The sequence below is a fragment of the Myotis lucifugus genome, unplaced genomic scaffold (genome assembly GCF_000147115.1).
Source record: "Myotis lucifugus unplaced genomic scaffold, Myoluc2.0 scaffold_42, whole genome shotgun sequence".
Classification (NCBI taxonomy): domain Eukaryota; kingdom Metazoa; phylum Chordata; class Mammalia; order Chiroptera; family Vespertilionidae; genus Myotis; species Myotis lucifugus.
In genome coordinates, this window is record NW_005871090.1 from 6,195,478 (window position 1) to 6,217,726 (window position 22,249).

Here is a 22,249-nt window from a genome sequence, read left to right on the forward strand (position 1 = left end):
ACTTCCTGAGAACCACTTCCTGGGTGAGGAGGTGAAACTCATCAAGATGATGGGCGACACCTGACTCATTAAGAAGATGGGCGACACCTGACTCACCTCTGCAGGCTGCCGGCCCCCAGGCTGGGCTGGGCGAGTATCACGACTAGGAGCCTTTGGAGCCCAGAGGCCTTTGAAAGGCCCCTGTGTATTCCCCTGGTGTCTGGCTTTTACCTGAGCCCCCCTGAAACTACTACTCATTCTTTTAACCACCCTGAAGCCCTCTCCCATGCATTGGACCAAATGAAACAATAAAGCTTTTCGCAGAAAAATAAAATAATACCTAAATGAGAAGGGAAACGTTCATGAGAGGTGGAAAGGGCTTACAGGGTTAAGGCCAAAATAAATAATAAGAAGGAGCCCTGTTCCCTCCCTACAGAATTTATTTAGCGTCTGCAGAGGATTTATTACCATCTTCTGGTTTGGGAGGCTGAGAGAGAAACAGAAAAGAGAATAGGGACCCTCTCTGGCTGACTCTTGCCGTTGGAACAAAAGTTTTGTCTCATGATGAATTGAGAAAACTATCCAAATGCAAAGAACAGCTTCCCACTGTGAAAGGCAACAGTGCAGACAAATTGGTGTGAACCTGGGCTGGGCATGGGGCACATGGTGAGAAATTCAGCACAACTAATGTAGTAAGTGCTCTGGCTGCCTACTCCTCCCAGAGAGAACTCTCAAAAGAAAACGCTTCTAGAGAACTCCTAGAAGACCAACAGATCACACCTCCTGTGAGGAGCCTGCTAATATGTGCCATACACCTCACTCTGCAAGCACACGGAAGCCATCAGTGAGAGAGAGAGAGAGAGAGAGAGAGAGAGAGAGAAGAAAGTAAGCGTGCAAGCCAGCAAAGGACAGGTTGAGGGGTTTATTATGGAAGAAAGCATGGCCTGAGAAAAATCGTTAGCCTGGCTAGTGTGGGTCAGTGGTTGAGTATACTAATAGATCCATGAAGCCAGAGGACACTGATTAGATTACCAGTCAGAACACATGCCCAGGTTCTGGACTCAATCCCCGGTAGGGGGTGTGCAGGAGGGAACCGATCAAAGATTATCTCTCATGATTGATGTTTCTATCTCTCTCTCCCCTTCCGTTCCTCTCTGAAATCAATACAAATTATATAAAACAGTATAAAATATTTAAATTCTCTATGATTACTATAGAAAACTTCTAAAGAATATTAAAGAGCTTAAAGTGCTCTGACCGGTTTTGCTCAGTGGATAGAGCGTCGGCTTGCGGACTCAAGGGTCCCAGGTTTCGATTCCAGTCAAGGGCATGTACCTTGGTTGCGGGTACATCCCCAGTGGGGGGTGTGCAGGAGGCAGCTGATCAATGTTTCTCTCTAACTGATGTTTCTGACTCTCTATCCCTCTCCCTTCCTCTCTGTAAAAAATCAATAAAATGTTTTTGTTTGTTTGTTTGTTTGTTTTTAAAAAAAGAGCTTTGCTGAAACTGGTTTGGCTCAGTGGATAGAGCGTCGGCCTGCGGACTGAAGGGTCCCAGGTTCGATTCCGGTCAAGGGCATGTACCTGGGTTTTGGGCACATCCCCGGTGGGAGATGTGCAGGAGGCAACTGATCGATGTTTCTCTCTCATCAATGTTTCTAATTCTCTATCTCTCTCCCTTCCTCTCTGTAAAAAATCAATAAAATATATTAAAAAAAATAAAAAATAAAATAAAAAAAGAGCTTAAATATAAGGGAATTTAAATGTAAGAACCCAGGAAATCAATTTTTAATCCATAGAGAAATAAATTAAGAACAGCAAAGACTAAATTACTGAAAAAGGAAAAAAAAGACTTGAGATTATCATAGTGAAAAAGAACACAGAAACTCTAAAACAATTAGAGAAAAATATTGTATATAGAAGAGAAAACAAATAAACTATCCTTTGTGGGGGAAATTCGTGTCCCTGAAATTTAAAAGTCCCTGAAATTTATAAGTCTACATATAAGAGGGAAATTCCCTAAGATGAAGGGACAACTGAATTGTTTCAAAAACCAATAGCTAAGTCTCACTCTGAAAACATGTCAAATAGAAATAAGTTAATAAATTTGAAAAAAAATAATTTTATATCTATCTTGGCATCTAGGTATCACTTTAAAAAATATCTAAAACTTTTAGAAGAAAGCATAGTTAAGTTTATTTAGTGTGTCTTAAAGAAAAACAAGACAGCCGAAGCCGGTTTGGCTCAGTGGATGGAGCGTCGGCCTGCGGACTGAGGGGTCCCAGGTTCGATTCCGGTCAAGGGCATGTACCTTGGTTGCGGGCACATCCCTAGTGGGAGATGTGCAGGAGGCGGCTGATCGATGTTTCTCTCTCATCGATGTTTCTAACTCTCTATCTCTCTCCCTTCCTCTCTGTAGAAAATCAGTGAAATATATTTTAAAAAAAAAGAAAAAAGAAAAACAAGACAGATGACAATGTAGGAGAAAATATTTGCAACATATTTGACACAGAGAGAGTTAATTTCCTTAATTTATGAAGAGAATCTGAAAGTCAATAAGAAAAAAAAATTGAACAATCATATAGGGAAATTGGAAAAATACCAAAACGTATGACAAAAATGAGGGAGGAACAGTAAGAGGGAGTGAGAGGCAGAGGAGGAATGAAAAGAAGAAGGGAAGAAGGAAAAGGGAAGGAAAGAGGAAGAACAGGAGAAGAGAGGGAGAATCTGGACAACTATATACCAAGAGGTAACTGAAAATGAAAATGCCTTTGAAATGCAGGACAGTGAGTTAAAAGCATGTGGCTTAATTTAAGTGGTGTGGTTAAAGAATTTAAGCCTTAGCTTTTGATTTAAAAAAATCCACTCTTGGACCCTTCTAATTAAAACTTCCCATTTCCAACCCAAAACTTAAAGACTAAAAGAAATTTTGTTTTTTTTATGGAAGACTTTGGACCAACTTACCTTTAGCAAATTGCAATGAACCAGGCTTGTTCCACAGCCAGAAAGAGAGGGATGTGTAGCATTTTATTTTCGATACTTATTTTAAATGACAACAGTGCTTTCTCCTCTGAAATTTAATCCAGCTAAGCCAGACCTCTACTTCATTCAGTTCTTTTTATTGAGCTTCATACATAGCAGGGACTCAACATATATATGCTGGCTGGATAAATGAATGAATTAATGAATTAATGATACCAGAGAGGAAAGAAATGTAATAAATTCTTAAATGATACAACAAGGTGATTCAGCTAAGTTTGTGTGCATAAGGGTCAGTGATGAAAAATCTTCAGAAGTAGATATTAAACTTGTTTCTCTCAGCCAATAAATATTAATCAAGAACTTATTACAGTCAATCATTATCTCTTTTGATCCTCAAATGTTATGAGGGATATATCATTACCTCCATCCATAAGTGAAAAAACTTGAGACTCTGGATGTGAGCAGGATTTGCCCACAATCACACAAACAGAAATCCAGAGCTTGGATTTGGGACCAGCTATAAAGAGTTGCAATCCATCCTTTGACACCAGTAGTGACACTTCTGAGGAAGGTGGCCAGAAATGGGCAGTCCTGAGGGTCAGACTCTAGCCTGCTCAACAGGAAACAAAATTACAAAACCAAAACAAAGGCATATTCAATGGAGAAAAGGAATGGATAGCAGCCAGACTTGTGGCATTTGTTGTAAGGAGAGTGGGTGGTAAAGTTTATTAAATGCTGCCTGATTTATTTTGCCTCCATTCACGTTAGATGAATTTTCCCACGAGTAGGTGTTCAACCTCTGCACTCTTATATCTATACTAGGAGCCCGGTGCACAAAATTTGTACATGGAGGGGTGGGGGGTTCCTCAACCCAGCCTGCACCCTCTCCAATCCTGCAGGATTGGGCCTAAACCGGCAGTTGGATATCCCTCTTGCAATTGGGACTGCTGGCTCCTAACCACTCACCTGCCTGCCTGCCTGATTGCCCCTAACTGCCCTCCCCTGCCAGCCTGATCACCCCTAACTGCCCTTCCCTGCTGGCCTGATTGCCCCTAACTGCCCTCCCCTGCCAGCCTGATCACCCCTAACTGCTCTTCCCTGCTGGCCTGATCGTCCCTAACCACCTCTGCCTCGGCCCCCACCACCATGGCTTTGTCCGGAAGGACTTTGGGAAGATGTCTTGTCTAATTAGCATATTACCCTTTTATTAGTTTAGATATATATAAGGCTAATATGCTAAGTGTCCTACTGTTCGGGTAATGATGTCACATAGCAATACCCGGCTTCCTCTCCCTAGCGACAACTAGCCTCCTTGCAGTTTCTTAGCCCCGGAACATGACTTGCTTTATAGCCAGGTGGAAACATTTCACACTGTAACCAAATGTCTGTGAAGCGTTTTCAAGTGCCTCATCTCATTTGATCCTCACAGAAGTCCTGGAGTAGGTAGATAGGAGACTCGCTGGAATCCTATTTTCTTCTCATTAGCTGGAAAATGGAGATTTAGAAAGCTTAGAAACTTGACCTGACTAAAAAGAAGTAAGAAATAGTGGACCTTGAAAATGACTTCAGGTTTTCTCACTGCGCAGAATATAGTCAAACACTGCTGCAGTTAAATATTTCACCCTTTGTTCTCCCTGCATGATCTATAATAATAATCTGCTTCGTGTTAATATTTACTGCTGTGTTGCTGACAATTACCTGAAAGAGAAGTTGAGGTGCTTCACTGGGCTGGAAAAAGTTTAGCTAAATCAGAAAGCAGGTCTAATTAAGCAAGTTTATTCTATATCTATAAAAGGCTAAGTTGACTTGTGCATGTGCCATACATAATCGCACGTGTGTTTTGATCTGTCATTGTCGATTGTAAATTTGGTTGACACTTCTATTATAGCGAAACGGCGATAGCGATATTAAAATATTTCTTCTAATTAATTTCCTTTCAATGTGCATGAATTCGTGCACTAAGCCACTAGTATTATCATAAAATACCTGGCTATGAAACCTGTATGCCACTGAAGCAGCTATATAAATAAGAAAGCCCATGCCACTACCAAGGATTGGAATTTACTTTGTGAGATTAAACATATTTAGTTCCTGGCTACTGTAACCACATCAATGAGAAAAGTGACTTTTTAAAGATAATTTTAAGTGGTGTTTGTGACTTGACTGTAAAGAGAGATTGTAGGGAAATATCATTACAACACAGTGTACTACTACAACTCAACTTCTTTTCAAGTCCTGTATTTTCATTAACAGTCTGTTCTTCCTTGGATTCTACACCTAAAAAGTGAACTTAGCAGTCTAAGGTAAAGTAAGGTCTAATTAAGCTCATCTCCTCTAACTATCAGTATCTTCAAAATAACATAAATCAATGTTTATGCATGTGGAATAATAGCCTCTTTCCACTGGAGCTTATAATTTAAATGACTGTGACAAATGCCATAAACTCTTAACAACAGTTATCTTCCATTTCAATACCATTATGAAGTCAGCAGAGTTTAGCTTGTTAAGAAACCTCTCACCAATATACATTAATTTGGTATTTCTCAAAGTTCCATGCATGCACCATCTATAATTCTAAAGACAATTTTTGATTATGTAGAAATTAACATATTTATTATAATGTGTTATAAATTAGGCATAAATCAAGTTCATAATTTATAACTATAATTGCTATGGGACAAAATTAAGAAGCAATATTAAATGCTTTAGCTATTGCCCAAGAATGCTGCATAACAAACCATCTTCAATCTCTGGGGCTTAGAACAATCATCTATACTTTTGTTCATGCATGTGAGGATCCACATCATCTGAGCCAGAAAGGAAGTCAGGCTGTGAGTGGAGTTCATGTCTTATAGTCCTTAGATATGCTGCTCCTGAAAGCTTATTCTTCTTGGGGTAAAAGGCAGGAGCACAGAGGGAAAGCCTCAACTCTACAAATTCATTTCAAGGTTCTGCTTGACTTACTTCTGCTAATATCCCATTGGCCAAAGCAAATCCCATGGCCAAGCCAATGCCAAGGGACAGTGGACTCCCATAGGGATAGAAGCTAGGAAGAGAACATTTCTGAAAAATAACCTAATTTAACATTAATAGTAGAGTTGTAACATAGATATGACAAAAGTGCTGAAGATGGTTCAAGAGTCTTGCTTTAAGTCAACACCACTCTAATTCATTAATGTTGAATCCAGATCCAGACAGGCCCTGCTGTCTATAGCTGTCATGACACCTACAAAACTCACATTCTGAGAAATAATTGTAATTCCATTTGTTGCATGGAATGTATTGCCAACACAAATCTCAAACGTAAAACTTGAAGGTCCCTCTAACATTTCTCTGTGTTTATGTGTTTACAAATCTGGTTAATTGCATTCTATATGCATCTCAGTATCTTTTCTTTGTGATGAGACCTGCTTCATTTATTACTTTTTATGTAATGCAACTGACCTACAAAGGATTAACATAATCAAGGCTTTGAGGAAGACAGTGCAGTTGGTGAATTAAAATTAAAATGGTACTGAATGTTCCAGACTCCTTCTATTTCAGTATCTTTTATCTCCTGCTAGGAGCCCTAAAATATACCTCTTGTTTGTGTTTCAAGCAGCAGTAATCAAAATGGGGAAAGGGACAGGCAAACTGGAATAAATAGACTGTAGAGGCAATTTTTGTTTTGATCAGATTCTGTTGTCTATGGGAAATAGAATCATTTCTCTGAGACACTCAGTTGCATTGCTCAGCAGGAGAGAAATCGTTAGGGTAATACCAGTTCCACACATGCCAGAATAACAAATGTCTGTCATTCCTCTTTTTCTTTCCAAATATACACACACATACACACACACACACACACAAATAATACACACTTGCACATGTATACATATATGCACATCCATAGTCACATAAGTATGCTACTGAATGCACAGTCATATATTCATACCACATGTACACATATGCATTCATCATTATATTAAATAAATGAATAATTTCTACCAAACATACCTTTAGAGTCTTTGAAAGCAGATCTAACAAACTATGCCTCGTTCTGCTTCCAGAACCTTGATTTCTGCTTTTCTTTTTCATTGCATCTCATGCTAATCTGTTCCTACATGGCAGCACAAGCCAAAGGTTCTCATATGAATGTATTGTATCCTATATAATAAAAGCCGAATATGCTAAATGTCCAATCGAGGTCAGCCGTTCAACCAATCAAAGCGTAATATGATAATGATATACTAAGGCCACTCAACTGCTCACTATGACGTGCACTGACCACCAGGGGGCAGACAGTCGACCAGTCAACCAGTCGCTATGACATGCACTGACCACCAGGGGGCAGACACTCTGACCGGTAGGTTACCTTGCTGCTGGGGTCTGGCCAATCGGGACTGAGAGAGGCCAGACATGCCCTGGAGCCCTCCTATAGTCCCTCCCTGGCTGGCTGGACCTCTCATGACCCTCTCTGGCCCCAATCGTGCACCGGTGGGGTCCCTCAGCCTGGCCTGCAACCTCTCGCAATCCGGGACCGCTCGGGGGATGTCGGAGAGTCAGTTTCCGCCGGATCCCACAGGCCAGCCCGAGAGACCCACTGGTGCACGGAATTCATGCAAGAGTAGGCCTTCCTTCCCCCGGTTTCTGGCATCGGCTTCCCTCTGGCACCCAGGACACGGGCTTCCCTCCGGCCACCTGCAGGCACCCAGGACCCCGGCTTCTCTCCGGCTGCTGGCAGGCACCTGGAACCCAGGCTTCTCTCGCAGCCCCGGCTTCATCCAGAAGGTCATCTGGAAGGACATCCAAAAGGATGTCTGGTCTAATTAGAATATTACACTTTTATTATTATAGATTAAGTTAAAACAAAACAGGGCAACAACTTAAATATTTACTACCTTCTGATTTGCCTTTTCGGTTGTGCTTTCTTCAACTTCTTCCTTCTTCTCTCACCCAGCTCTTAAAAGTGTTTTGGGTGCTCCTTCATTTTCATTGAGCATTGTTTAATTGGCTAGCATCCTGACTTAATGTCAAGGAGGTTTCTCCATAGTAATATCTCAAGTTATTACCATTGATTATAATGAGTTTGAAAGCAATTTCCTGGAAGAATCAGCCCCCGGTACCTCTACATCTTACCATTAGAAACAACAAACCTGAGGAGAAAGTCCAGGAAGTAATGTTTAAATAGTGTTAGATCAATTAAATTTCCTTTCCTTTCCTTTTATTTCTTATTAAAATAACAATAATGTTATGTTTTAATTAGTTCTAATAGTTTCCCAGAGAGTTAGACAAGGAGTTAGACCATTTTATAGTCATTTTAATAATGAAAAAGCCAAGGCTTTTAAGTACTATGAGATTTGGTAAAAGTCATTCAAAAAATTAAGTGGCCAACCAGGATATCCTCTTTTGTGATATATAAGTTTGTGTCTTACTTTTTTTTTCTGTTGAGTTTCCTGTGTTTTCTATGTTATTTCATATATTGATTTTTTAATGTATTAGTACAGAGTCTTTGTAAATGACCTATATCGTATATATATTCTTCCACTGGCTTATTTTGCATTCTCCTAATGGTGTGTTTTGATAAACTAATGATGCTGATTAATGTTTTCCAGATCGTCAGTCTTTCCCTAATGGTTAGTGCTTTGTTTTTCCTGTGTAAGAAATGTTTGCCTAATGATGTGATGACTTTTTTCTATGTTACTTTTCACAGTTAGTTTCATAATCTATCCAGAATTTATTTTTTAGTATGGTGAAAACTATTTCTTCAGGGTAGGTCTGCTGATAACTAATTTCACTTTTTCCCCCTTGAAAATGTTTTTACATTAAATTACAATTTGAAAGAAGTTTTTATTAGGTACAAAATTTTATATTGGAGATTTTTTTCTTTTAGCACTTTCAAGATGTCATTGCATTGTCTCTGGTTTCTATTATTTCTGTTGAGAAGTCATCTATAGGTCCTATTGTTACTACTTTGAAATTAATGGATTTTTATTTATGAAATAACTTTATATTTTTTTAAACTTTGACTTTCAGCAATTTTACATAAATTGGCCTGAGGTTTGCTTTGTATTAATTCTGCTTATGGATCATAACACTTTTGAAACAGTGATTTGACATCTGCCAGTAATTAAGGGGGAATTATCACCCATAATTTTTCAACTATACTTTACTCTTTATTTTTCTTTTAAACTAGCTTTCAGTGTACTAATGCCATCTTTAGCCTGTGTTTAATTGCTGCCAAATCTACCTATTAAATTTTTAACTTCAATTATTGCATATTTTTTAGTTTTAGAATTTATATCTGATTTTTTAATAGTCTCCAGTAATCTGACCAACTTCTTTGCAATGAAAATGTTCCAATTTGACATTTAATTCTTAAATACATTAATCATTATTTTAAAGTTGTGTCTATTGCTGGATCTCTACTATGTCTATCTTTTGTCTTATTCTCTTGGTTTTCAGTGATTCATTCTTATTCTTTTGAAATGCCATGTAATTTTTTAAATGCTGGACACTTTGTATAAAACATTGTAGAGATAACTTGAGACTCTGAGTGGTTTAATCTTTTCCTAAATAGGATTTATTTTTCTTCTAAAAAGCAGGTGAGACAGAGAAGAGAATATCATAAAATTAGGAATTGAATTGATTAAATATTGGACTTCAGTTTTGGGGTTTGGGTTTTTGGGGGTTGTGGTTGTGTGTGTGTGTGTGTGTGTGTGTGTGTTTTGTTTTCGTTTTGAAGTTGTTCAGAGACCTTTATTCTCTGAACAAATTATGATCCTCATTATTCATTAAGCAACCTACCGAAAACATTTTTTTTATCTCTACTCCAAGCAGCAGCAGCTGCATCCAGGCCCAAAATGAAAGGCACAAATAGTGGAAGGCCTTGTAGAGAAAAGCTAACAGGTGAGATCTCTGCTTACCCTGGTTAGGTGAAGGTAGATTAGGGAAAGTGCATAAGTATAATATTTCAAAGACTCTGTTCTTCTAAGATGAGGCCAGCAAGAGAGGAGCTAGCTAATGGACACAAAACTGCCCAGCTCAGCAATCTGATAACTTCACTTTTTTTAAAGAGCTGGTCTATTTCAAGTTCATCCATGTCCCCAGAGTTCACCTTCAGGAGATCCCACAGAAAACTGGAGGTACTTATCAGAGCCCCTCTTCCTTGGTGGGCCCTGACCTCCAAGTTCTGTCTGTCCTCTTATCTTTACCCCTCCAAACCTCTTAAGACTTCTATAGGCTCTGTTCAACTTGGCACATGTAGAATTTCGACTCACTATGTTGCACCTCCTGAACTTTGTGATGCATTGATGGCTCTTGGGTGCCTTGAAATAAGGTCTTATATAATACTAGAGGCCCAGCGCGCATGAAATCATGCGCGAGTAGCTCGCTTCCGCTTGCCTCAGCTGGCCGCCCCGCCCACCGCCACTGGTAGCTCACACCCCGCCCTCCACTGCTCATAGCTCTCCGCAGCTAGTAGGTCGTGTCCCGCCCCGCCTGCCGCAAGAGCCACTGCTAGTTTGGTCGTGATGGCGTCATGGCGTTTGGCCACTGGCTTTTTATATATATAGATTTCCAGTGTTTCTAGCTGTTCTTGGTACAAGGGTTAGGCTATATCATAGTATTCTACCTTAGGCAGAAATTCCTTTCTTAATGTGATTTCAATTTGCATTTCCTTCCTTATTAGCAAAGTGAATCATCTTTTCACATGACTACATGCCATTTAAAAAAAATTTAATGAACTACTGTAAATTTTTTTCTATCGTATTCTTTATCTTTTTCATCTCTATTTTAGAGTCCTTTATGTATTAAAGATGTCTATGATAAAAAATATAAATATTTCCTCAATTTATAACCTTTCTTTTTTTAAACATTGCTTATGGTATTTTTTCTACCCACAATTTATCATGTTTATATAAAGTAAAATAGTTCCATTTTTTGGTTATTAATTCTGTGCTTTCAAGCATAGTCAGCAAATATTTTCTCTTCTCAGGCTTGGGGAAATCCACCAATGTTTTTTTCTGTGATTATGTCTTTAAAGAATGTGTTGATGAAAAATTAAAAAATGGTCCACTTTCTAGAATTGGCAGAGTGAGAAAGGATATGATACAGTGTTAAGTCCAGTTGGAAGTCCTAAGTTTTGTTTTCTCTTCCTCAGCCCCAGGAACTAATGAAAAGAACTCATGGACACAGTTACTCTTATGTTGTCCTTGAAGGGCTTGGGAGCCTATGAGTCTTTCCATTTCTTCCTGTGTTATCCTCCTTCTGACTTCTCTCCTATCATCAGGGTTACTTCTATACTGATGTCTCCAAAATACGTGCATGTCTAATTCATAATTCTCTTCCTCATCCCTGGATGCAAAAGCTGGTTTGGCATCTTCACAGAAAGGACCCAGTACTTCAGACTTCAAATCTAAAATGTCTTTCTTTACCTTCCTCAAATTTGCTTCTTTTATCTGTCTTCAAATACTACATCCAGACTCAGAGATTGGTCACCTTTAAGTCATACTTCTCTATTGTCAGTAAATCATTACAAAAGTGCAAGTTTCATCTTTGAAGGTATTTTTCTCTGAAGAAATTATAAACTGTATCTTTCCCAACCTTGCTTCATTCTCAACCTCAGGCACACCAAGTTTAATATACTGCAGGCTCAACAATCACTCATGTAATAAACATGAATTTAATCTTCTGTTTAAAAAATTACAGAAATAATTAAAACTCTGAAAGTATGGATTTTCCAGCACACCACATGTGTATTTGTATTTTCAAATGCTCTGGCCTTTCAAGTTCTGAAAACATAATAGATATTTAACTAAAGAAATAAGATGATATTGACTATCTGGGAAATTTCTTACAATAAAAAACAACAACATTCCCTTATTGCTACATTTAAGCACATGATACAGCTCAGTCACAGTGAGTAGATGACAAGCCTTAGAAGCTGTGCAAATAGAGAACAATCACAGCGGAAATTAAAGACTGGACTCTTGGCGATCCAAAATGGCAGCTCAGAGCGGTCTCCTAGGGCAGCAACTCAGCCATTCATTTGTGTTTAAACAAGAAATTCATTGCCAGGGGAATGAATCTTTCTTCATTCAGGCAAGCCTAAGGCAAAGTAGGTTTTCTTTTCTCTCTTCAAAGGTGAAGCTACCTAAACACACAAATATACAAATTTTCCTAAATTTAAATTGCAGGTTATTCTGATTAGACCAAGTTCCCCCGCTTTCATGACACCAGATTTCTAATTTTAAAAGTTGTGTATGTATGTATAGATGTGATTATCTCACAAATTGGAGGACTTACAAGATGGCAGCACTACAGTATTCCAACAGCTCAAACTACTATTTTCTTGTTTAACTTTTTCTACAAAAGAAGTTGAGTCCCAGGAAAATTTTTGAATTTGAGAGGGCAGGGGAGGGTGACAGAACAGTTGGCAGTCAGACACCTCTAATTCTCTGTTCATCAAGGGACTGTCTCCTTTCACTCTTTCAGCTCAAGGCGAGGACACGCCTAGAGTTCCTGTGAAAAGTGAAGGCTCCTGTGACACAGAAAACTCCGCAAGTCCTGATGGTAAGGTCCTAAGCGCTGAGCCCAGGCAGTCTACAGATGCGGCACATTTCCTGTGTGTAATCTAGGATTAAGGGAGCTCACTATTCTATGAATTAACACATTCCGTTAGGACAAAGTCAAGTTCAAAAACCATTTTCTACTAGGAACTAATAAAATTGGCAGCCTTTTTAAAACACTGACTCTAAGTTTAAAAAACAGCATGTGCCTCAGTTAAATCGTAACTCGCAAAAATGAGGCCACACTGGGTAATTCCAAGGCTAGCCTGGACTGCAGGAAGTCTAGCTGGTGAACTTTACAGAAGCATCACTTACTTCTGAAAAAATGCTTGTTCCACTGTTACCACTGTTACCACCCCAGAGCTTTGGCTTGAGCTTGGGCTAAGGTCTTTCTTGGACTTTCATCACTTTATCTCACTGCATCACATCTGATGTATTGGCCAAATATGTACTGAGTCTTTAAAAGCACCCTAGAAATAAACTAACAAAAACCTTTTTTTAATTCACATCTCATTTTGAAAGCAACTGAAGATTGGAGCTTCTGAAATGCGAGCATACCCTCAACTCCTGCTGGGGACCTTTTGTAAGGTCATTACTTGCATTAGAAAAAACTACTGTTTGAGCACATAAGATTTAATAAATATTTCATTCCACTGTCCCACAGAGCTTAGGAGAAACAGAATCGATCAGTGTTCAACTGTTTATATGTATCTTGCTGTTTGAGTTACTTGCAAATTACTTTGAGTCAATAAATGACCTTGGAAAAAATTTAGCCACTGGTAGAGGTTACTTAGTGGTTTTACATAGAGTTTCCCATAGTACTGTGTATTCCCCCCTGCTATAGGCCCTTTTTCACAAATGGATTTTTCACTCATGGGCAAACATTATCTGGAAAAATAATGTTTTTAAATACCAGATCTATCCGTTAAAAGGTACCACGTGTTAGTCATGCCCAGTTGAACAAAACTTGCCCAGCCTGGTTTTGCCTCTGTAGATATAGTTCATAACTAATTTTTACAAAGCATGTTCTGAAGAACACCAAGCCCAAGCCCATATAATGCTCAGTGAATACAAGAGAAATAAATGTGAGAAGTACCAAGTTTTAGTCCTTACTTGGAGATTCACCATGCATACTACAGGCTCTCACAAGTCTCAGCTGTAAATTAATTAATTAACATGGTTTAAAGTTGCTTTCCCCAAATGTATTCAATCATGGAATGCTTTGTATAGTAACATTTATTAATAGGTTTTGGAACTAATGACTATTGGGTTAGAAGAAGAAACAGAAAAGGCATATTCTACTATATTTTATTATGCTCCCACACTGAGATGGGCACACTTACAAAAATTTTGTAGACCAGGATTGAAAAGTCTGTGTATTATTCTCTTTATATAGGTAAAATGTCTGCCTCTGGCCAGTTTACACCTGGGTTTAGAATGAGCTCACATGTCATTAGAAACCCAGGCTTGTGTGAGGTGAGACCAAAGAGACCTGTTTTTCAAACCTTCCTCCTTTAGAGAGAGTTGCGTGGGATGCCACATGACGTCATTCCCTCTTTCAAACCTCTTTGGAGAATGAAAACGAGCATCTGCCACTATTTTACTTTAGTCAAGCTTTGAAGTTCAAGAAAACTGATTTCAGTTGTTGATTTTGTGCAAATAAATACAGGCTACCCAAATGAGAAAACTCAAAGGTTACTTATTCAGAGCTTACCAAAGTGTCAGCCATTAGCACTTGTGTTTGGCCAACTCAAAGGTGGGCAGGGAAGTGAGAAACTTTTATAGTTTACAGAAAGAGAGGCTCCATGTTTCTACGTCTCTGAATTTATTTTGTTCATCAGTTTATTTTGTTCTTTAGATTCCACATGAGTGAGATCGTGTGATACTTGTCTTTCTCTATTTTGCTTAGCATAATACTCTCCAGGTCCCTCACTGTGAAATCTCAGAGGGAAGGCATGGGTGGGTGAGTGGAAAGAGATCAAGCAAAGAACTTATATGCATATATGCATAACCCATGGACACAGACAATAGTGCAGTGAAAGCCTGGGGTGGGGCAGAGGTGGGCTAGAAGGGGATCAATGGGGGGAAAAGGGGGCATCTATAATACTTTCAACAATAAAAATAAATGTTTAAAAGGGGGGGGGGGAGGCTCAAAGTATCCTATGATTAAAGTTCTTGGCATGAGGAAAGGACAGTTGGGCTGAGTAGAAGTGGGACTCCTTAGGCGACTGGTTTGGGGACATACTTTGCTTTTCCTGGTTGGGGCTAACCTATGGAACCTAGCAGTCACTGACCATGCTGAGCTAATTGTTGCAGAGGTTGTGGTTTGGTTGCCTGGGCTGGTTGCTGCATAGGTTTTAAGTTATAATTCTATTGTTATATATGGCCTAGCCACTGTCCATTTGTGTATTGTTTCTCAGTTTATAATATGGGCTTTGATGCTTTAAAAATATCAACCTAATTAAACCAATGACCCTTGAAAATGTCCAGAGTGATTGCTATGCCTGCTCTTGGCTACTTCTGGACAACGGCAGTCATTATGAATTCTATTTGTATGCAAATGCTCACCTAGAACAATACACAGTGAAGTAAAAGCACAGGTTTTATTATTTCTGTGTGATCCGGTTAGATGTTTTGCTTTCCTATTTCATGGCGCCTATTGCCGCTGCACCCAATGGCAGGTTTATAAGGTCTGTTTGGAATTTCAAAATTGAGAACATGGCAAAACAAAGAGGCCTATTGACATAGCCCCTTCAAAGGGAGCTGCTTACCTCTCTGCAGATCAATGATCTCTTTTGCTTTGTTTTCTCTTTGTTTCCTTATAAATCTACTAATGCCTTTGAATTTATCTAAGGGTCGTAATACATATACCCCAAATATCAACCCAAAAGTCTGGTATGAAATGACAACTGAGCTTCTACAATTCAGTAAAAAGGCAGTTCTGCCCTCCCCCTTTCTCTGCAGTAAAAATCCACAAGAATGACCCTAAAATCATAAATGAATGAAAATGAACTGAAAGGGGGTATAAAACAGGAAATCAGAAAAGTATCGAGTCATAGGCCAATTTAATGTGTTTAAGAGATTTGGTTTTAATAATATTTAACCTTTTTGTTTTCCTTTCTGGTTATAGTTGAAATGAATAGTCAGGTTGACAGTGTAAATGACCCAACAGAGAGTCAGCAAGAAGATTAACTAATAGGTAAGTTGTCCTTGTGGTGGGATTTTTAATTGGTTAAACTGGTCTGAGGAACTATTTGTAAATGGCATACTGGATTTCCCTCTACTCTACCAAGTCCCGCAGCATGGATCAGGCTAAACTTTAAAAATTTTTATACCAAATAACACAGTGTAAGGAGCAAAGATTCCCATAGAAGCCTGCCATCTTTCAGAGAAAAAGAAAAGCCACATCATATTCAAATCATGCAGTACTCTGGTTTTCTGAGCTTTGACAACAAGAAAAAAAAATGGTTTTCCATTCATCTCACCTCCTGGCCTCCTGGAGTGATTAAATTATTTCAGCAGCCCCTAGCTGATTCTGAAGTATTGCTTTTCCAGAATTTACCTGCTGAGTTGTTTTAGTAGATCTTTTTTTAAGCATAACAACTAAAGCTTTGCCCTGGGGAATGTGTAAAGCCCCTTGAGTATGTTTGGCAGAAAGAAACCTGTCTCATATCCTAACCTCTCGCACAACTACCTGTGGGCCTGTACGTCTGCACAAAGGTTTGTTGAGTTGAATGAGCCTCAGGGAACTCCAAAATCAAATAAAAGTCTGGGCCAGGCCACACTGAGGAGTTTTTCCAGACCAACACACTAAATCTCTCAGCAGAGAACGAAGTATATCTAGAATGATGAGTGGTCTATAAGTCTTTTCCATATCTTGAAAGCTGGTGAGAAAAATTAGAGGAAATAAGTCAGGCTTGCTATTCCAATTCCTAACTTAAAATAGTTAGCTATTAAAAAAAAACACCCTATGGAATAAATGAATTGTGGGTTGCCTAGTGTAAGACACAAATGTGTTGACACTGTTGCCTCCAGCACCGCCCTGCACTCCCTGTATCTTCTCAGTAGGTCTCTGCACCCCAAGGAGGCCCTACGGCACCAGATCCTTGAGTCCCAGCGTAACAGCAGAACAACGTTTGAAAACGTGTGAAAATACACACGCATCTGTCCTTCCCATCATGATCTTGAACATCATTTAGAACTAGATATAACAGAATTTGCATAATGCATGTATAGCATAGGACTGCTAAAAAATTATAAACACACACAAACATGGTCTTGAAACATGTCTTCTTTTTTTACTGATAACCTCATTCATATATTTTAAATATACTGCTAAGCTGCAAAAATGATATGGTAGAGAAGTGCCATTGAAAAGTAATGAAGTGAGACTAAACCTGAACATTATAAATACAAGTTCTTCAGTGTTGCTTTACCTTTTGCCCTTTAGTTGGCAACAACTGTAAACTTCTTGTCTGGATTTTTTTTTTCTTATAGACACTATTATTTTCCAGTGTGCTCAATTTCCAGATACTGTACCAGGGCAAATCTGTTTTCTGTGATCACTGTCAAAATATTTTCCTTGACAATAAACACCAATTTATACCTTTACCCAAATGAGTGAGTTGTCAAAACTTAAAGTTCAATATTAGTTTAAGGAAACTCAATTCCAGGAAGAGAAGGGGCTCACACAGGGTCACTTGGCTGGTCAATGGAAGTTTAGATACTCCAAGTACAAATTCTTTGATGTCACCATATTATTCCTCAAACAATAGTGAGGTGTTTTTTAACACAGGTGTCACAGAGAACAGTATGACCTGAGGAATTTCACTGATTCCTACAGAAATATTTAGGCAGTTAGGTTTGTAAACGTTATCTGGTAGTTCAACAGGAAGAAAGAACCTAACCTTTAGTTCTGTGTATCATACCTGTAAGGAAATTGAAGAACTTACAGTGAAACTGAATTAGAATTAGAAAGATCAAAGACATAATGCAAAAATGTTTCGTGTTCTGTAATTTATAATTGTGAAAAATCAGGGGTATCAAAAATAACAATAAGGGAACAAATTAATGGAGAAACAGAACATTCTGCAAATGTAAAAATAATTTGAATAAGTATTTGAGGGCATGTAAAGATGGTTATGGAACTACAGAAATTTGGAGAAATATGGCAGGTGGAGGGGGTTGTAGCTTCCAGTTTGGGTATCAAGAGGCCTTGTAGCTTCCATTTTTGTTCACTCAGAATACCCGCTCCTGGAATCCAGCCACCTTATGTGAAGCTCAGGCACATCTATAGAATGACAAAGGCCACATGGAGAGAAACTCAGAGATCTTCTGTGATGTTCTGGTGCTAGTAGAGACCACCTGGAGCAGATAAACTGCCCAGTTGAGGCTAGACCAAATTATAGAATCATGAGAAATAATAAGTAGTTGATATTCATAGCCACTAAGTTTTGGAATTGTTTGTAATGTAGCAATAGGTAACTGAAGCAATGGAAGTAATACAGAACTCCTCTCAACACAAATACTTACAAATGAGAGATAAACTATAACAAAAATATTTTAAAGTACAAAGCTCAATGGACATAAAAGCAAAAGGCACCAGGAGTAATGAGGAAAATGAAAGCCAAAACAATAATCTGGTGAGCTGGAGATGCAGCAACCCTAAGGGCTACAGATCGTTGTTGATGCAGAAATAGGCCCTATGGCTAGGGTTTGGGTTCTAATGCCCACCTGGGACCTTGAGCCACTCAGGATAAGAAGCCAGAACTGATACCTCTACATATATAAATCTGGGACTCTCAGCTCAAGAAATTAACAAGGAGATGTGGGTCTGCCCAGGGTGCAGCATGGAGAAAGAAAAAGACTCCCATCATAAGTAGAAAACATAAATGCACCATGACATTGCAACAAATTCATGCCATCCAAAGTCATATAGTAATATACAAACAAAAATTAATTTATATAGTTGATTATAGGTAGCAAATGGAAATACCACTTGGAAATGTCACAGAAGAAAAAATATCTAAAGATGAGTTCACAATATTTTTGTTTGCATTTGTTAATCCTCAGCCAAGGATATTTATTCCATTGATTTTTAGAGAAAGAGGGAGGGAGGGAGGGAAGGAAGGAGGGAAGGAAGAAGGGGAGGAAGGAGGGACGGACGGAGGGACGGAGGGAGGGAGGGGAATAGGAAGAAAGAGAAACATTGCCTCCTACCCACATCATAGCAGGGCCAGGGATGGAACATGCAACCCAGGTATGTGCCCTTGACTGGGAATTCAAACCTGTGACCCTTCAGTCCACGGGCTGATACTCTAACCACTGAGCACACCAGCCAGGGCGAGTTCACAATTTTAAGACATAAAACACACAAGGAAGTGATCCATCAAAAATGAGAGTTGGTCGGTGGGTAAAATTACAGGATAATTAGTACCATAAGCACTTGAGAGAATAGAAAATTTTGAAGACTTGATAAAGTAAATATACATAAAAATGACAAAAAGATGAAAAGCAGATATAAAATAAGAGCAACACTATGAAAAATTAACAATAATTTGGAAAAAGCGAATAAAAGTGTAGTAATATAAAAGACACATGAAGAGACATGAAGGATAAGACATAACCAAGATGTTTTGTGTTCAATAGCCATTTTAAAAGGAGATAGATTAACAATATCTGAAAGATAATGACAGAATTTATTAGAGTTGATAATAGTCATGAATTTTAAGTTAAAGGAAGAACAATAAGTCGCAAGAAAGATGTATATTTAAAATAAATCCACATGCAGGCACTATAAATCCACCAAATAAATCCACCAAAGAGAAGAAATTAAAGCAATTTGAGAGACAAGGAGCTAACCTAGAAAGCAGTCAGGATTGTGTGAATAGTAGGCTTTCCAACAAATGTTTAGGTCAGAAGACAGTGAACTAGTTGTGAGTTTTCAAAACTTGGATACAAATAATTGCCAATATAGAGTTCTAGACTAGTTGCCCTATCACTTAAGAAAATGGTATTTGCCATTTTTCAGGTAAAAAAAAATTGCTACTCAGATTCTTTAAAAGCTCCTACATATACAACAGGAAGAAGAAAATTGAGCCCAGAGGAAAGAGTAGGATGCAGGAAACAATTGTGAGCTAAGAAAAATTGTAAGCACAAAGGCAAGTCAAAATAAATATTGACTATAGATTTATAATAGTAATTGGTGTGTGGTTAAAAACAGGGCAAAACAAAACTACTATTTATGTACATTTTGTAATATACAAAGTAATGCTATATACTTTTCATTATATGTGTGCATGTTATAAATATATGTATTTAAAAGTATAAAACTATGTAAATTATTGATTCACACCAATATTAGGATTTGGTCATCTTTGTGAAGGAAGAGAAATAGTTTTACTTTATCTGTAAATTAAATTAATTTATCTGTAATGTTTTATTTCTTAAAGTAAAATGAAAATTAAAAATAAAACATTACAAGGGAATTTGAAAAATATGAACACATTAAATCTGGATAGTAGATCTATTCTAAATATGTTATACTATTGCCTGTAATTTTCTTCATGCTTACAATTTTCATTGTTAAAATTATGTATATATGTAGGAAAGATACAGAAAAATCCTATAAGGAAATACTTCATTATATGCTTTTTAAAAATAGCGTATTAACTACAGAAGTTATTGCTAATGCGAAGATTATGCAGGATTCTTTCTTTCCTTATCTACTTATGGATATTTTTAAAATTGTCTATAATATTGCTTTTACATACACCTACAAACCTCAAAGGTATTTTTTTCCCAAAAGAATTCATAGGATACCAGAGTAAAAAGTTAGCCTTGAGGACATCTGCTCCAATTCTTTCTTGGAGAAATGTGGAAATTTATGGTGACAGAAATCAGATCAATCATTGATCTGGGATGATGGCTATGCTTTACATCTTGATAGTGATGTGAGTTAAATTTACGCATTTTTTCAAAACAGACTGAAGTATGTTTTAGGCCTGTGCATTTCCCTCTATGTGGATTTATACCTTGTTTTTAAAAATATAAAGTCTATAGGCTCTTGTAAGGCATGGTATCTTCTTAGAGTCCTCTCAGGTGGAGAACACAGCAGAGACTTAATAAGATCTCAAAATGTGGACTAACCATCAACAACTTTTGCAAATCAACATTATATAAATTGTATATAATTTGTGATTATTATGATTTTTCTGTTGAGCTATGGAAACTAGAGTGTATGAATGGTCCCAAAAAGGGAGGGCACATCCAGTCAAGGTGAGGTTTTTAAAAGAATCCTTTGAAGAGTTGGGTTAATCATCCCCATCAGCTGAAGCAACTTGTCAGTGTGGCATACATTTATTAAACAGTGATTAAGATGCTTTTTAAAAATACCATGTGCCAACAATTACAGCTTAGATATCCAAAGTCCTCTGATAGTCAAATAAAATATTCCTAGGCCTGCTTGAGGGGTGAGAAACATTTAAATGGCTGTATAGTGGTTCCACTTATCTAGAGTTTTGCTTTTCATGGCTTCAGTTATTTGCTGTTGATTGCAGTCTGAAAATATTAAATGGAAATTCCAGATATTTTGAGGAAGAGAGACCACATCCCTATAATTTTATTAAAGTATATTGTTATAATTATTCTATTTCAATATTAGTAATTCTGGTTATTCTCTTACTATGTCTAGTTCTTAAATGTTATCATCGGTATGCATGTATAGAGAAAAACATAGAATATATAGGGTTGGGTATTATCTGGGGTTTCAGGCATCCACTGGGAGTCTTTGAACGTGTCCCTCCACTTAGATAAGGGGCAACAATTGTATTAAAATGATATTCCTGCCGTTGCCGAGTGGCTCAGTTGGTTGACGTGTCCTCCCATGCATTAAAAGGCTGCAGGTTCAATTCCTGGTCAGGGCACATACCTGGGTTGCAGTTCAATCCCCATTCGGGATAAGTATGGGAAGCAACTTGTCAATATTTCTCTCTCACATCAATCTTTCTCTCTCTCTCTCTCTCTCTCTCTCTCTCTCTCTCCCCCCCCCCTCCGTTCCTCTCTCTAAAATCAATAAAAACACATATCCTCAGTTGAGGATTTTTTTAAAATATATATTCCTTGCTAAGCTTTTTATAAAGATGCTTTATCTTTAATCTAAGAGCTGGTTTCTCCTTGTCTTTGGCAGGGGCACAAGATGAAGCAAAGGAACAAAGAAATGGAAGTAGATGCCAGTCCTCAGCATTACAGCCTCTGCTGGCCCTGGGGGAAGAGTGGGAGCCAGCAGGGGTGCTGTGGAGGAGGGTGGGGGTGGGGGAGGCAAGTCCCACACAAGGATGGGGAAACCTTTGCTCTAATTTCTCAGCTGCATTTTGTTCTTTTTACTTGCAGAAAAAGAAAAAAGAAAAGAACCTTTCTTTAACTTGGTGGGGCGACCCACATTAACGCATCTTTCAGGCTCTGTTCCTGCAATTTCTGTCTTTTTTCTCACAATTGCGCCCCAGCGTCATGGTTTAGCACTCACATGTGTATCCTGGCCCTGTCTGCTTTCTCGGTTATTTCACAAAGCTGGTTGGACAGTGGTCTCTTCAAAGAAAGGAGGAAGACCATTGTTTTGATAAGCTGCAGGCTAAATTTCAGGAATCGCCAAGCCCAATATCAGTATAATCCACAGGCAAAAGAGACAGGAGAGGAAATGGGCAAAACCTTCAGAAATCACTTGGGAAAAGGTCAGGATGGTGA

The 22,249-nt window shown here is 38.3% G+C and overlaps 1 protein-coding gene across 1 annotated transcript in view; it reads left to right on the forward strand.

The window, feature by feature from the left end:
- Positions 1-21,907, forward strand: part of MACROD2 (MACRO domain containing 2) — a 1,891,634-nt gene extending 1,869,727 nt beyond the window's left edge. Inside the window, exons 16-18 of the mRNA XM_023753208.1 lie at positions 12,435-12,512; positions 15,639-15,707; positions 21,696-21,907. Coding sequence (XP_023608976.1) covers positions 12,435-12,512; positions 15,639-15,700 — 140 coding nt within the window. The 3' untranslated portion in view covers positions 15,701-15,707; positions 21,696-21,907. The remainder of the gene's footprint in view (positions 1-12,434; positions 12,513-15,638; positions 15,708-21,695) is intronic.
- Positions 21,908-22,249: the final 342 nt, after the last annotated feature.